We start from the raw sequence: 16,353 nt of genomic DNA on the forward strand, positions 1-16,353 counted from the left end.
TTCTATTATGTCAGGTGAATGCCTGCCTACTTTTTGAGGCCTGTACTGGCCTACAGTAAAAAAAAATTGCCGGTGACCGCCTAATGTACCTTCAGCCACATCATTACAAGTTCTTTTCTGTCAGATGAATGCCTAATTTTTGGGGCCTGTACTGGCCTACAGTAAAATTGTTATCCACTGACCGTCTAATGTACCTCCAGCGAACAATCACTTGTTTTTTTATGTCATGTGAATGACTAATTATTGGGGCCGGTACTCTACTGGCCTAAAATACATTTTCTACGCTCCAGCAGGGCACATTTTTGAGAGTTTCCCTTTAAGACGCATAAAAAATGGCCCCTGATTAAAATACATATTTTTTGTGGGAATTTTTGCCAATGATCCCCCTCTGGTATATCACTGTCCATGTTGTGGGACTATTTGTGTACTTCTAGTAAGTATTTGGTGGCTTCAAATATGATCTGATGGTTCGTCCATCACTATTTGTCAATACTATCTCTCTATCATATCTAATCTATCTAATATTTATTTATCTATATCTGTTTATCTATTATCTTACTATCTCTCTGTTTGTAATATATCTATCTATCAATATCTATCTATTTATGTATCTACATCTATTTATTTATCTACATCTATCTATCTATTATTTACCTATCTTTATATCTATCTATCTAATATTTATTTATTTACCTCTATCTATCAATCTATCTCATTTTCAGCCCATTTGATTTATAGGACATTACAGCGGTAACATCCAGTACCAATCAGCAGGAAAACCTCTGCCATTTCCTCCCTCTTTAGTATTTGACATTAGGAGGATATTAGACGCAGTGTGTTGTCTTCATGGTTGCTGCCTGGGTCATTACGAGTGACACCACCCCTTCACCATTTGCTTGATTACCTCATTTGCATAAAATCAAGCACAGTCTTATATGGATGTTAAAAAAAAATAATAGATGAGTGCTGGTGATATTACAAATGGATCCACGGGCATTTTGTGCGTGGGGGATGGGTTGTACGGTATTGTATTGCTGATTATGGACACTCCGATTACTGTCAAGGATTTCGCAGAATGATGGGCTCTCTCCTATTGATCTCACACTATCGTCGGCAGAACGCCATTGATCTCAATTTGCAAAAAAAAATGATTGGTTAAGGGGGAAAATGATTTTCCTCTCATTTATGGAATTTAGCTGGAGACCATTTACCCAATGAGTCTTTGCATATTAAAATCTAGGAAACCATTTGTGTCTATCTACATTTTTTTTTATTACCATACGGCGATATTATTTTATACCGCTACACCTACAGACTGTTCAGACTTTAGTTTCAGCGCTCCTTTAAGACAGGGACAAATGTCGCCCAGGGTATATATTTTTTTCCTAAAAATCGGACTGGTCCCCATTGGTCTCTGTATACTTTCATATAGCTGATCACACGCCGCCTAACCATATTACTGACCGAAGAAGAAGTTGCATCTTTCTGTATGGCACTAGACTGCTAAGGCTAGTGATTGGCTGCAGCAGTCACATGGCCAGATGGCACATGGTCATATGAAAGCAAACATAGACCAGCAGGGAACACTGGATCGGCGATACTGGAGCAATGGGGGATTAAAGGGGTGATTCATATTATTTTTTTGTATAACGTGGACAACCCCTTTAAGCGTTCCCCTTTTAAGTGGTCCAAAATTTATTTCATAATAATAATAATAATAATAATAATAATAATAATAATTAATATTATTATTATTCAAATCTTACAGCTTCATGTTCACTTTCTCTTACATGGCTATAGGGTTACTGTATAGGATAAAATGAATAGTTATAAAAGTTATAAAATGATAGTTATATAAAGTTGCATGATAATATTCTGGCTACCTGCAGAGGCCACTAGGGGGAGCTTCCTGGTTATTTCAGCTCCACTCTAAACTGCAGCAAAAACTTTTCATCATGCAGTGCTAGGATTATTTGTGATGGGATTGGGATCGCGTTGGTAACACTATATTATGAATAGGGCTGGTGTTAAAAATATGAGAGTCGAGCAACATTCCGCCACGTTGTCAGTTGCAATAGTCCGCAGAGCGCTCATTCACACTGAGAAGTGCAAACAATGGAGAGATCTGGGCCGCTATTCTCCTGTTCTGCAGTCTGTATTAATTTTAACCTGTATAGGAGTATGTATCTAGGCATTGGACGGCGGTATTTTTTGGATACAGAATGTTATTTGGGCTTTGTTTGGAGGTGTTCTGTGAGCAATTTATAGCAGTACTATGGGGGCACTATAGGATGATGTTATTTGGATACTCTCTGGCAATAATGATGCTGAATTGTAGTTTGATTTGAACATTATTTTTTGAAGGTGTTATGTACAGAAGTCTTATTAGGGCAGTATAAGGTGGTATATCCAGAACTGTGTGCTGTCTCGCTTCCCATCCACTGGCCGGCTCAGTCTCTTCTGCATATCAATGATAACAGTCTTACCTGCATCCCCACATTGCAGCCCCCCCCAACTATACTACACCAGTCTTCAGTTTAAACTCTTCTGCTACATCAGCTCTGCTACACTGGTCTTCAGTTTAACCCTGCTATATCAACTCTGCTGCATGGGACCTCCTGCTCTGCAGCTACGCTACATCAGGTCATCAGCTCTGTTACATTGGTCTGTCAGCTCTGCTGCATTGGCTATCCAGCTCTGCTACATTGGCTCTCCTTCTCTGCCACAACGGATCCGCCTATCCGTGCTGCTTAAAATGTGTTGTCCAGAATTAGAAAAAAATAAACATGGCTGCCTCCTTCCACAAACAGCGTCCACCCCTCTCCATGGGTTTTGTCTGGTATTGCAGCTCAGCTCCATTGGAGTCAATGGGACAGAGCAGAAATACCGCGCTGTGGACAGGGGTGGCGCTGGTATTTTTGTAAGGAAGCAGCCATGTTTTTCTAATCCTGGAAAGCCCTTTAAGATGTGCTCTGCCGGATAAATACCTTAGCGGATCCAGGCAAAGACATAACAGATACTCTATGGTAACGGTTAGGCGGTATTATCTTAGCTACACAGTCTACATATAATGAAAATAGGGCTGTGTATCATTTTTCTGGAAAACCTGGCCCAGAATTGTGACCATAGCAAATGATAAAAAATATAAAAAACTGAAAATGTATTTCTTATAGGATATAGAATCGGACTACGTGCTATGGACTTGCACGCGGAGGAGCGATTTGTCACCAGTAATGCAGACGTGCCGTGTAAAGTTTTATCCGGCCTCACCAGTCAACAATCTTCACCTGGCAGTGTCGTAGCGTCCCCTGACACGGATCCGGCTGAGGCGACTTATTCTTTAATGCTTGGCTGCTATTTCCACTTATCTTTTCAGTAAGTTCACAGCACAATAATAGCCTGAAAACCGTCGAGCGTTTAAAAATTTTTCTTTATTTTTTTTTTGGAAATGAAAAAAATGAGGCAAAAGTTAGCGCGGCGCACACAATGACTCGATATTCAGGAGGAAAGGCCAAGACATCCTGAGCTTGTTCAGCTGTGATTTTATACTGTAATGACACCACAGGGTTTTGCTTCATAATCAAAACCCTTTAAAGTCTGCATCGCTTCAGGCTTAGTGTCTGTGGCAAGGTTAACCGAAATCCACAGCAAGGATAACTGCTATCCTAAAGCAGATTGTAACAGCGGGAAACGTCGCAACACTATTTAAAAGGATTTTAAATAAGCAGATTTTATTTTAACACTACACTAATGCATCACAGCAGAAAATGATACAATAGGCTCGCTAGAAATAGACATAATGCGTTTTCCCCTGATCTGTGCTATTTAATCTAATGAATACGCCATAGAACATCCTTCTGTGAGGAAGAAAAGGACATGGAAAAAAAAATAAAAGAAGAGTTTTCTAACCAAGCGCAGACGGCTTGGCCTGGCCTTCTGGAAAACGCTGACTCGGCATTCCGGCTTCTCCAGGTCACTGTACTTCGTATGAATATTGGCCATGAATACCAATGTCAGGACGAGACATAACATTCGGTTTCCGGATCCAGTTTCCCATCGCTGGAGAGTAAAGACTATTTTATTCTATGTGCATAGGTAACATCGCAAGATCTGTGGAGGGTGTGAGATAAATTCGGGAATGGGTCCCAGGCAATAGGTAAAAAATTGAATATTTGACAACTGCAATAATAAAAAGATTAAGAATGATACCGACAGACATTCAAAAACACAGGGCAGAAAGGACAGTGTCATACACTGCTCAAAAAAATAAAGGGAACACTTAAACAACACAATGTAACTCCAAGTCAATCACACTTCTGTGAAATCAAACTGTCCACTTAGGAAGCAACACTGAGTGACAATCAATTTCACATGCTGTTGTGCAAATGGAATAGACAACAGGTGGAAATTATAGGCAATTAGCAAGACACCCCCAATAAAGGAGTGGTTCTGCAGGTGGTGACCACAGACCACTTCTCAGTTCCTATGCTTCCTGGCTGATGTTTTGGTCACTTTTGAATGCTGGCGGTGCTTTCACTCTAGTGGTAGCATGAGACAGAGTCTACAACCCACACAAGTGGCTCAGGTAGTGCAGCTTATCCAGGATGGCACATCAATGCAAGCTGTGGCAAAAAGGTTTGCTGTGTCTGTCAGCGTAGTGTCTAGAGCATGGAGGCGCTACCAGGAGACAGGCCAGTACATCAGGAGACGTGGAGGAGGCCGTAGGAGGGCAACAACCCAGCAGCAGGACCGCTACCTCCGCCTTTTTGCAAGGAGGAACAGGAGGAGCACTGCCAGAGCCCTGCAAAATGATCTCCAGCAGGCCACAAATGTGCATGTGTCTGCTCAAACGGTCAGAAACAGACTCCATAAGGGTGATATGAGGGCCCGACGTCCACAGGTGGGGGTTGTGCTTATAGCCCAACACCGTGCAGGACGTTTGGCATTTGCCAGAAAACACCAAGATTGGCAAATTCGCCACTGGCGCCCTGTGCTCTTCACAGATGAAAGCAGGTTCACACTGAGCACATGTGACAGACGTGACAGAGTCTTGAGACGCCGTGGAGAACGTTCTGCTGCCTGCAACATCCTCCAGCATGACCGGTTTGGCATTAGGTCAGTAATGGTGTGGGGTGGCATTTCTTTGGAGGGCCGCACAGCCCTCCATGTGCTCGCCAGAGGTAGCCTGACTGCCATTAGGTACCGAGATGAGATCCTCAGACCCCTTGTGAGACCATATGCTGGTGCGGTTGGCCCTGGGTTCCTCCTAATGCAAGACAATGCTAGACCTCATGTGGCTGGAGTGTGTCAGCAGTTCCTGCAAGACGAAGGCATTGATGCTATGGACTGGCCCGCCCGTTCCCCAGACCTGAATCCAATTGAGAACATCTGGGACATCACGTCTCGCTTTATTAACCAACGTCACGTTGCACCACAGACTGTCCAGGAGTTGGCAGATGCTTTAGTCCAGGTCTGGGAGGAGATCCCTCAGGAGACCGTCCGCCACCTCATCAGGAGCATGCACAGGCGTTGTAGGGAGGTCATACAGGCACGTGGAGGCCACACACACTACTGAGCCTCATTTTGACTTGTTTTAAAGACATTACATCAAAGGTGGATCAGTCTGTAGTGTGTTTTTCCACTTTAATTTTGAGGGTGACTCCAAATCCAGACCTCCATGGGTTAAAAAAATTTGATTTCCATTTTTTTCTTTTGTGTGATTTTGTTGTCAGCACATTCAACTATGTAAAGAACAAAGTATTTCAGAAGAATATTTAATTAATTCAGATCTAGGATGTGTTATTTTTGTGTTCCCTTTATTTTTTTGAGCAGTGTATAATGCCCAGGAAATACAGCCACACAGTCCCAAAAGTCTCCTATCATATAGTATCCAAATAATATCACTATAGTGGTCAACTAGCAGTGCCATACAGTGCCCAAATATTACCTTGTGTAATTTCCATAAAATACTACCATGGGGCACAAACACCAGCTGTATAGTGCTGAAATAACACCATCATCTAAATCCAAAAATACTATGACAGTACCCAAATAACTAGCATACAGTGCTCAAATAACACCATCATATTAGTCCAAAAATACTATGACAGTACCAAAATAACAGTAACATATAGTGCTTAAATACACATCATATAAATAAAAAAAATACTATGACAGTACTAAAATAACAGTAGGATACAGTGCTCAAATAACTAGGGATTGACCGATATTGATTTTTTTTAGAGCCGATACCGATAATCGGTGAACTTTTAGGCCGATAGCCGAGAATTTATACCGATATTCTGTGCATTTTCATTTTTGAAAAAACAAAAAATTCCTACACAAATCTGCTGAAAATGAACATGTTTATTGTTAACATGTAGTTTTTTTTGTAAATCTTTATTTTTAATTTATACTTAATATTTTGGTGTTTGTGTTTTTTGTTTTTTTACCAACTTTTAGCCCCCTTAGGGGCTAGAACCCTTGTCCTATTCACCCTGATAGAGCTCTATTAGGGTGAATAGGACTTTACACTCTCCCTGCTGCTCTGTGCTCTGTGCACACAGCAGCAGGGAGCTGACTATGGCAGCCAGGGCTTCAGTAGCGTCCTGGCTGCCATGGTAACCGATCGGAGCCCCAGGATTACACTGCTGAGGCTCCGATCAGAAGATGCCACTGCACCACCAATGAGGAGGGGAGAGGGGACCCTGTGGCCACTGCCACCAATGATTAATACTGCGCCACCAATGTCTTTAATACTGGGGTTGGGGGGGCGCACTGCACCACCAATGAAGATAACTCGCCCATTACATCATAATGAATGAATGAGTGAGTCAACATCATTGGTGGCGCAGTGACCACAGCCTCTCCCCTCCTCTTCTCCTCTCTCCTCTCAATGGTGGCAGCGGCAGCAGCGGCACAGGGGGGGGGGGGGGGAGACACTGCTTCCTTCTCCCCTGTGCTACTGAGGGAACACGGATGGCGCTGACAGCAGCGCGATTCTTGTTCCCGATTCGTTATCAGCATATTAGCAAAATAGATGCCGATAACTTTGAAAATCCTGAATATCGGCCGATAATATCAGTGAAACCAGCATACTGTGCTCAAATACACATAATATAAATGTAAAAATACTATGACAGTCCCAAAATAACAGTAGAATACCGTGCTCAAATAACACCATCATATAAATCCAAAAATGCTATGACTGTGATCAAATAAGGCAATCCTTTATTTGCTAAATAATAGCGCCATGGTGGACAAACAACATAGCCATACAGTGTCCAAATATTACCCAGTGTAATTTCCAAAAATACTACCATGGTGGACAAACAAGAGCCGTATAGTGCTGTTGCACCATCATATAAATCCAAAAATACTATGACAGTGCCCAAATAACTAGCATAAGGTGCTCAGATACCACATCATATAACTCCATAAATACGATGACAGTGCCCGAATAAGGCAATCATTTGGTTGCAAAATAATACTGGTGTCCAAACAGCAATGCCATACAGTAGCTCAATTTTATACAATCATATAGTTTCAAAAAAACACTACCATGAATGATTGCCAAACAACAATGCCATACAGTGCTCATAAAATAATATTATACAGGCCCATACTAATGCTATTTTAGTGACTGAATAACAGTAGCATTCAAAGCTCAAATAAATACGATCATATAGCTATAGAATAATACTACCATGATGGCAAAACAGGTGCCAGCTGTCTGAGAAGGCATCGGGACTCCCAGTAGCGCCATGGCCTTCTCGCAGCTTTGTCCAGGCCATGTGATGTCACGTTCACCGGTCACATGACCTAGATGCAGCTCAGCCCCTTTGAAGTGCATGGGATTCAGCTGCAATGCCAAGTACGGCCACTATACAATGTACGGTGCTGTGCTTGGCGAGCAGAAAGAAGGCCGCGCCCCTCCAGCGAGCGCTGATGCCTTCTCAAACAGCTGATTAGTGGGGATCCCGGGTTTTGGACCCTCGCTGATCAGATACGGATGACCGATCCAGAAGAAAGTCTCGGTACCCAAATAGCAGTAGCCACAGTGCTAAAATAATACACTTATATAACCCCTAAATAATAGTACTGTAGTGGCCAAACAACAGTACCATGCAGTGCTCAAATAATGCCATCATATAGTTCCAAAATAATAGTACCACTCTGCTTAAATGACATTGCCACAGAGTGCCCAAATAACAACATCATACAGCATGCAAATATTATGATACAAGTAACAGTACCATTCAGAGACCCAAGCATACCACCAGGTGGCGCCAGTGTCTGATGCTCTCTTGTAGTGGACAAAACATCATAGGAGTGGACCAGACAGGAAGGACAGAGCATCGGCTGCCGGGTGAATATAAAGCCTTGTGTATAGTGTCCATGTGACCATGTGTCACCCATTACTTAACCATAATAAACAAAGAAGTTTTAGAAAGTTTTGAAAAGACTTCCCGTATCTTAATTGAACTTGATGCATGTGTCTTCTTTCAACTATTGGTAATCCCAGAAAGAAAACCTTTAAACTATCGGTCAGCAGAATCAACCCTACTAAACTAGACATACTACCTCCTGGGTTGACCTTGCTGATTAAAATTTGGGAAAATCGGTTGTGGCCTTCCTGAGAAAAAAAATCCTTTTATTCTCTATGTAAGTGGGGGTTTCAGCGCCTGGTGGGAGGGGCCTAGCCCCTTGGTGCACCTCAGCTCTCCACCGCTGGCTCCGCCCCTTGGTGCACTGAAGTCCTCACTTGCATGAAGAACAAGAGTCTTTTTTTTTCAGGAACGCCGCAACTGATTTTCACAAGAAAAGTATAATTTTAATCATCAGGATCAACTCTACCAGGCAGAGTATCTGGTTTAACAGGGTTGGTCTGGCTTATAAGCACTTTAAAGGGGTCTAACGCCTGTGCATGGGTTATGTCAGGTATCGGCTGCTCAGCTTCACAGACTCAACCCATGGGCAGGTGTGTCACTTTCAATGAAAATAATCAGCCATTTTTTTGCAATCCACGACAGCCCTAAATTTTGTATTTAGTTTTTGTCAATAATTAAACTTTATTGACGGAAATCCTACACTATGAACGGTGGCTATTGAAAAATTCCTCTGTAGGACCCAAGTACAAAACACGACACAGAGGCAATTTAATGATCCTGATTCTGTCCTGTATCTGATTTCTTGTATTTCCTTGAGATACTAATAATGCATAATATGGTCATTTATATTCACGCATAAATGTTCTCATCCCGTATAAGTAAAATGGGGTTTCTATGGCGACAAAAATCCATTACCTTTGAATAAAGAATGAAAAAGTTTGACTTAAAATGTATGCTATTTATTATAGGAGGAATTCAGTGGCCTTCAGGAGGTTTCATAACTGCAGTCATTTTTCAGTGTCACAACTGACCCGGCGCGGCACTAGCTCAAACCTGCACGAGATGGAAATGCCCGATTTATGCAATATTCTCTTTACATGTTTTACATAACAAAAGGGAACATGGAAAACAACGGGATTGCTGGTACCACGTTTGATTGGTTATTTACCGTTATTTTATAGTATGGTGTGGTCCCTGTCCTCATGGAGCTTACAATCTAATCTGCCTATATTAGCCCGCTGGATGGCAGAAGTAGGAAAAACTCTCCTAGTTGTCGATTTGTGAGATGGAACAACAGGGGCAATCTGAAACCTGAAGAACGAAGGAGCTCAAAATGTTCGGCCTTAATCCACCTATTTATACAGGACTTATGGAATTTGAGTCACGAATGGTGTATATAACCCTTTATCACACCCAAAACAAATACAGACTCCCTTAGTTTATGCTGCATGGGCCCCTAAACTAATACACACTACATGCCAGCCCCCCCAAAATAATACAGACCAAACATAAACCCCCAATACAGAAAATATATCAGCTCCCTCAAAAAATACAGACCACACACCCGCCCCCTAAACTAATACAGATCACAAATCAACCCCTAAACTAATACAGACCACACACCCACCCCCTAAACTAATACAGATCACAAATCAACCCCTAAACTAATACAGACCACACACCAGCCCCCTAAACGTACACAGACCACACACCAGCCCCCTAATCTAATACAGACAACACATCAGCCCCCTAAACTAACACAGACCACACATCAGCCCCCTAAACTAATACAGACCACAAATCAGCCCCCTAATCTAATACAGACCACACATCAGCCCCCTAAACTACTACAGACCACACATCAGCCTCCTAAACTAATACAGACCACAAATCAGCCCCCTAATCTAATACAGACCACACATCAGCCCCCTAAACTACTACAGACCACACATCAGCCTCCTAAACTAATGCAGACCACACATCCGCCCCCTAAACTAATACAGACCACAAATCAGCCCCCTAATCTAATACAGACCACACATCAGCCCCCTAAACTACTACAGACAACACATCAGCCCCCTAATCTAATAAAGACCACACATCAGCCACCTAAACTAATATAGACCATACACCATCCCTCTAAACTAATACAGACCACACACCAGTCCCTTAAACTAATGCAGACCACACACCAGCCGCCTACGCTAATACAGACCACACACCAGCCCCTAAACTAATACAGACCACACATCAGCCTCCTAATCTAATACAGACAACACATCAGCCCCCTAATCTAATAAAGACCACACATCAGCCACCTAAACTAATATAGACCATACACCATCCCTCTAAACTAATACAGACCACACACCAGTCCCTTAAACTAATGCAGACCACACACCAGCCGCCTACGCTAATACAGACCACACACCAGCCCCTAAACTAATACAGACCACACATCAGCCCTCTAAACTACTACAGACCACACACCAGCCCCCTAATTTAATACAGACCACACACCAGCCACCTAAACTAATACAGACCACACACCAGTCCCTTAAACTAATGCAGACCACACACCAGCCCCCTAATTTAATACAGACCACACATCAGCCGCCTAAGCTAATACAGACCACACACCAGCCCCTAAACTAATACAGACCACACATCAGCCTCCTAAACTCATATAGACCATACACCACCCCCTAAACTAATACAGATCACACACCAGCTCCCTAAGCTAATAAAGACCACACACCAGCCCCCTAAAACTAATACAGACCACACACTAGCACCCTAAACTAATGCAGACCACACATCAGCCCCCTAAACTAATACAGACCACATACCAGTCCCCTAAACTAATGCAGACCACACATCAACCCCCTAAACTAATACAGACCACATACCAGTCCCCTAAACTAATACAGACCACACATCAACCCCCTAAATGAATACAGACCACACACCAGCCTCCTAAACTAATATAGACCATACACAATCCCCCTAAACTAATACAGACCACACACCAGCCCCTTAAACTAATGCAGACCAAATACCAGTCCCCTAAACTAATACAGACCACATACCAGTCCCCTAAACTAATACAGACCACATACCAGTCCCCTAAACTAATACAGACCACACATCAACCCCCTAAATGAATACAGACCACATACCAGTCCCCTAAACTAATACAGGACACACACCAGCCCCCTAAACTAATACAGACCATACACCAGCCCCTAAACTACTACAGACCACACACCAGGCCCCTAAACTACTACAGACCACACACCAGCCCCCTAAACTAATACAGACCACACATCAGCCCCCTAAACTAATACAGACCACACACCAGCCACCTAAACTAATATAGACCATACACCAGCCTCCTAAACTAATATAGACCATACGCCACCCACCTAAACTAATACAGACCACACACCAGCCTCCTAAACTCATATAGACCATACACCAGCCTCCTAAACTAATATAGACCATACGCCACCCACCTAAACTAATACAGACCACATACCAGTCCCCTAAACTAATGCAGACCACACATCCGCCCCCTAAACTAATGCAGACCACACACCAGCCCCTAGACTAATACAGACAACACATCAGCCCCCTAAACTAATATTGATTACAAATTAGCCCCCTAAACTAATAGAGAGCACACACCAGACTGCTAAACTAATACACACCACATACCAGGCCCATAAATGAATAAAGACCTGAAATCAGACCCCGAAATAAATATAGGCCCCCCAGTTTGAGTAGACCTCAGACTGAATTATCCCCCAATAAAGACCAGAACCTCTTCCTTAATGCAGACCTCAGACCAAAGGCAAACCTGGCCAACTAATACAAACCCTAGATCAGTTCTTTCATTTATTCAGACCCCAGACAAAAATCCCCATTCATACAGACTCCAGATCAGATAAACTCAAGGCATAGGTTCCTGCAGGGGTGTAGATAAGGGGGGGATAGGGGGGATAGGGGGGTTAAACCCCCCCCCCCCAGAGTGTCTGTCCTCCTAACTAGTGATGTCCGGTTCATGAACGAATCGTTCATTTGAATCGATTCAGTTCACTGAACCGGAGGACTGGAGTCGATTCACCTGAATGAGCTGATCCGTGTGAAGCCGCTCAGTCACATAGCGCACAGACAATAGCAGAGACGCCGTCGCTGGCAGCAGGGAGGGACTCGGGAGGAGCGTAATATGATCCTAGAGTGGAAGCTGCTTCTGCCAGCCCCTCCCCTCCCCGCCCACCAACCAATCAGAGCTGAGGCAAGGCAAGCACTAGCAGCTCTGAGTTGTTGGAGTAGTACAGGGAGTCTAAGAATAGAAATGAATCGAATGAGTCACAGGTTAAAGAATCTAAAGATCCGACTTAGTTAGGGTACTTTCACACTAGCGTTTTTCTTTTCCGGCGCTGAGTTCCGTCCTAGGGGCTCAAATCCGGAAAAGAACTGATCAGTTTTATCCCCATGCATTCTGAATGAAGAGTAATCCGTTCAGGATGCATCAGGATGTCTTCACTTCAGTCTTTTTGACTGATCAGGCTTCTCAGAAAACCGTAGCATGTTGTATTTTTACCTCCGGCCAAAAATCCCGAACACTTTGACTGAACGCCGGATCCGGTCTTTTTCTTATTGACTCCGGCGCTGTGTGTTCAGTCAAACCGGATCCGGCTTTTGCATGTTAAACCCAAAAAATTTTAAAAAAAAGTTAAAGTCCATAAATGGCGGATCCGTTTTTTCCAATGCATTTTTTCATTGTGATCAAAATCCTGATCAGGATTCAAATGTAATCCGTTTTCACACGTTTTTCCGTATCCGGCGAGCAGTTCCGGTGTCGGAATTGAACGCCGGATTAAAACAACGCTAGTGTGAAAGTAGCTTCAGTGACTCATTCGATTCTTTGAGTTAAAAGAACCGTGAGTCACCAGAACAGTTTACACTGAGGCTGTCCTGTCAGACTGTTGTCACTGTGGGTAACAATGCACACCACAGTGACAGCTCCTGAGTCCTGAGTCCTCCTGTCCGGCGTCCGCTTCCCTTGAATCCCTTCACTATCACTATAATCACTCTTCCTGACTCACTCAGTCAGAGAGCTCAGAAATAGAATGTACCAAGAGCCGACTGAGTCAGCAAGTGAATCGAATAGATAGTATCCGCGCATGCGCACCACCTAGAGTCTTCGGTTCACTTGCGAGTCAGCTCAGCAGTCAGTAGACTCAGCAAGTGAACCGCCTCCGTGACTCCGTCTCCCGGCGGCCGGCCACGTAACGTCACTCACTCCGACGTCATGCGCCTGCTCCGCCTTCATTAATAAAGTGGGAGGAGCATGTGCATGCGGCGTGACGTAGTGAGTGATGTCACGTTATGCTGCAGCCGGCCGCCTTGTTTTAGTGTTTAAAGAGCGGGAGCCAGCCTGGAGCCTTTCTGGAGTCCTGACAGTCCCAGTCCCAGTAAGTTAGTAGTAATAGATTATTAGATAGTAGTAGTACATATACTTTGCACAAGTAGCTCACTTAGTCACTTACATAAGGAACGGCGGGTCCGTCTTACAATAGGGACACTGTCAGGGACACTGTTATGGGGGGGGGGAGATATCTGCGGATGTGGATGATGACTCTTATAATTTGAGAAAGCTGAACCCCCCCCCAGGAAAAAAAATTATCTACGGCCCTGGGTTCCTGAGAGCGAAGAGGAGTGCAAGAATAGGGAGCGGTAAGTAAAAGTCTAAGGAGATGCACTGCCGCTGAGGTTTCTATGCCCTTCTGGAAGTTTAAGTAACCTGACCTCCCTTTTACCTGGGAGTCTCCCAAGCACTCCTGGTGAATTGGCAATGATGCCTGTTCTTGACAAAAAATCTATGGACAGAACCCTAATAGACCCCATTATAAGTCAGTGGGGTCCATTGCGTGCCACTCAGATCCTATAACTAGATCAGATACAGTAGGAACAAAGCGATCAGAGCCTTAGGCACAGATTTCCACCTGTGTGTATCTGGGATATAGATATAGATACATAGAGATCGAGAGATCAAGGGGTTGAGAGGTCAAGTGATCCATAGATCGAGAGATCGATAGAGTCACACAGACATACAAAGAAGGTGACAGATCCTCTTTACATCCATGCCCATGTTGGACTATATCATACAGCAGATACAGATGACACATCTGTCCATATGTTATAATAATTACTGTAACTTACCACTGACATTGTATCCTGTTCCTCTCCCTGTATGGATCTGGGCTCCATCCATGTATAAAATGTACCTTGTGATAATTCCATTCGGGTTCTTGGGTGGAGAATAGTGTAGATATAAGGATTTTGGAAGACATTCTGCAGCTGGTGGTTGGACTTCACTTGGTGCTGGAAGGAAACAGTGTACAAGTCATGAGGAACATGAACAAACTGAGGTCTAAGGCCAGGGCTACATGGCATCTTCAAGTCACACAACCCAAAAAAATTTGTGTGATTTATCTGCCACTACATCACTGTGCCACCATGATTTTTCCACTTCGCTAGGCATAGGGTGAAATCTGTTGAAAATCTGCATCAAAATCCTGGACCATGACAAATGTGCATGTAACTTAGGTGGAATTTGCTGTCGTATGCTTTCGGATTTTGCTGTAGATTTGTCGATTTATCCCACTATATTCACGTTGCGTGGATGTTTCTTTAATATTAGCACGTAGACAAGGGTTCTATAGCCTACCAATCACACATCAGCTCCAGATATTGCATGGAATGCAATGGAAAATATTAAACGCAGGTCAAACAGCTATTTTTATGGTGATGTTTTTTTTTCACTATTGAGGTGAGTTTTTTTGTGTCAATGCGAAAAAAAAAAAATAAACATGTGCAACGAGCGTTGGCATTTTAATGATGTTTTTCCATAGAGTTTATTTTTAAGAATGCTTTTTTCCCATCCAACTCTACAGAGATAGTGACAACTTAGGGGGGCATCTGCTTTACTGGAGAAAAAAAATGCTAGGCTTTCAAAATAGGCAACTAAAAAACACCAGGTGCTGAAGCACACTATATGGGCTAAAAGGCCTCAACAATGCCTAAAAAGGGCTACAAAATGTTTAAACGGGTTTTCCAACTCTTTACAATTTGGCAGAGGTCCCGGGTGTTGGACATCCACTGATCAGATTCTGATGACCTATCCTGAGAATAGGTTATAAGTTGTAAAGTCTGCTACCAAAAGAATGCTAGGGACAAAAACTGTGTGGATGAACCACTGAGCTGCTCTTGGATAATTATATATGGGCTTTTTGTGCTTTTAAGTAGATTTGATCTTGTTTTCTTGTTTTCTGTGATTCCTTCATAATGTTAGTTTAGGGACACACAAGAAAATGAGGACCTGGAGGCAGAGATGGGCAAATTGATTCTAAAATTTGACCCAAAATCTTTTCAAAAGGTTCTGAATTGGGAGAAAAAAAATAAGAAAGAGATGAACATGACTAAAAGGGAGAAAGACAGAGAGAGAGCCTGATAAAATAGTAGAAGTCTTGTCTACTGTATGCGCAGGTGGTGGCGTAGCTATAGGGGTTGCAGCAATCGTAATTGAGACCAGACCGCTAAGCCAGAGGGGCGCACATGGCCCCCCTTGCCAGTGGCGCACCATCAATTACCGTATTTTTCGCTTTATAAAACACTTAAAAGCATGTAGATGGCATGGGGAATGGTGAGTGAAGTGCCATACTCACCCCTCCTCCCTGGTCTTCTCCAGGTCCGTGCTGCACTGTCCTAACTGCAGACAATTTCAGGACATAGTGTGCACATCATGACCGGACATTGTATTCAGTCAGGTCACAGTGCAGTGTCGCCCCAGAGAAAACCAAGGACCTTGACTGCAGGAGAGACTGCCGGACCTGCAGAGTAGCAGCAGAGGAGGAGTGATTTAAAAAAAAAAATTTGGGTCTGATCTCAGGATCTG

The 16,353-nt window shown here is 43.3% G+C and overlaps 1 protein-coding gene across 1 annotated transcript in view; it reads right to left on the reverse strand.

Annotated features, from left to right (window-relative positions):
* Window positions 1-16,353, reverse strand: part of USH2A (usherin) — a 1,179,609-nt gene that overhangs the window by 515,757 nt on the left and 647,499 nt on the right. Inside the window, exon 31 of the mRNA XM_040430191.1 lies at window positions 14,619-14,780. Coding sequence (XP_040286125.1) covers window positions 14,619-14,780 — 162 coding nt within the window. The remainder of the gene's footprint in view (window positions 1-14,618; window positions 14,781-16,353) is intronic.

This window comes from Bufo bufo, chromosome 4 (genome assembly GCF_905171765.1).
Source record: "Bufo bufo chromosome 4, aBufBuf1.1, whole genome shotgun sequence".
In the NCBI taxonomy this organism is placed as follows: domain Eukaryota; kingdom Metazoa; phylum Chordata; class Amphibia; order Anura; family Bufonidae; genus Bufo; species Bufo bufo.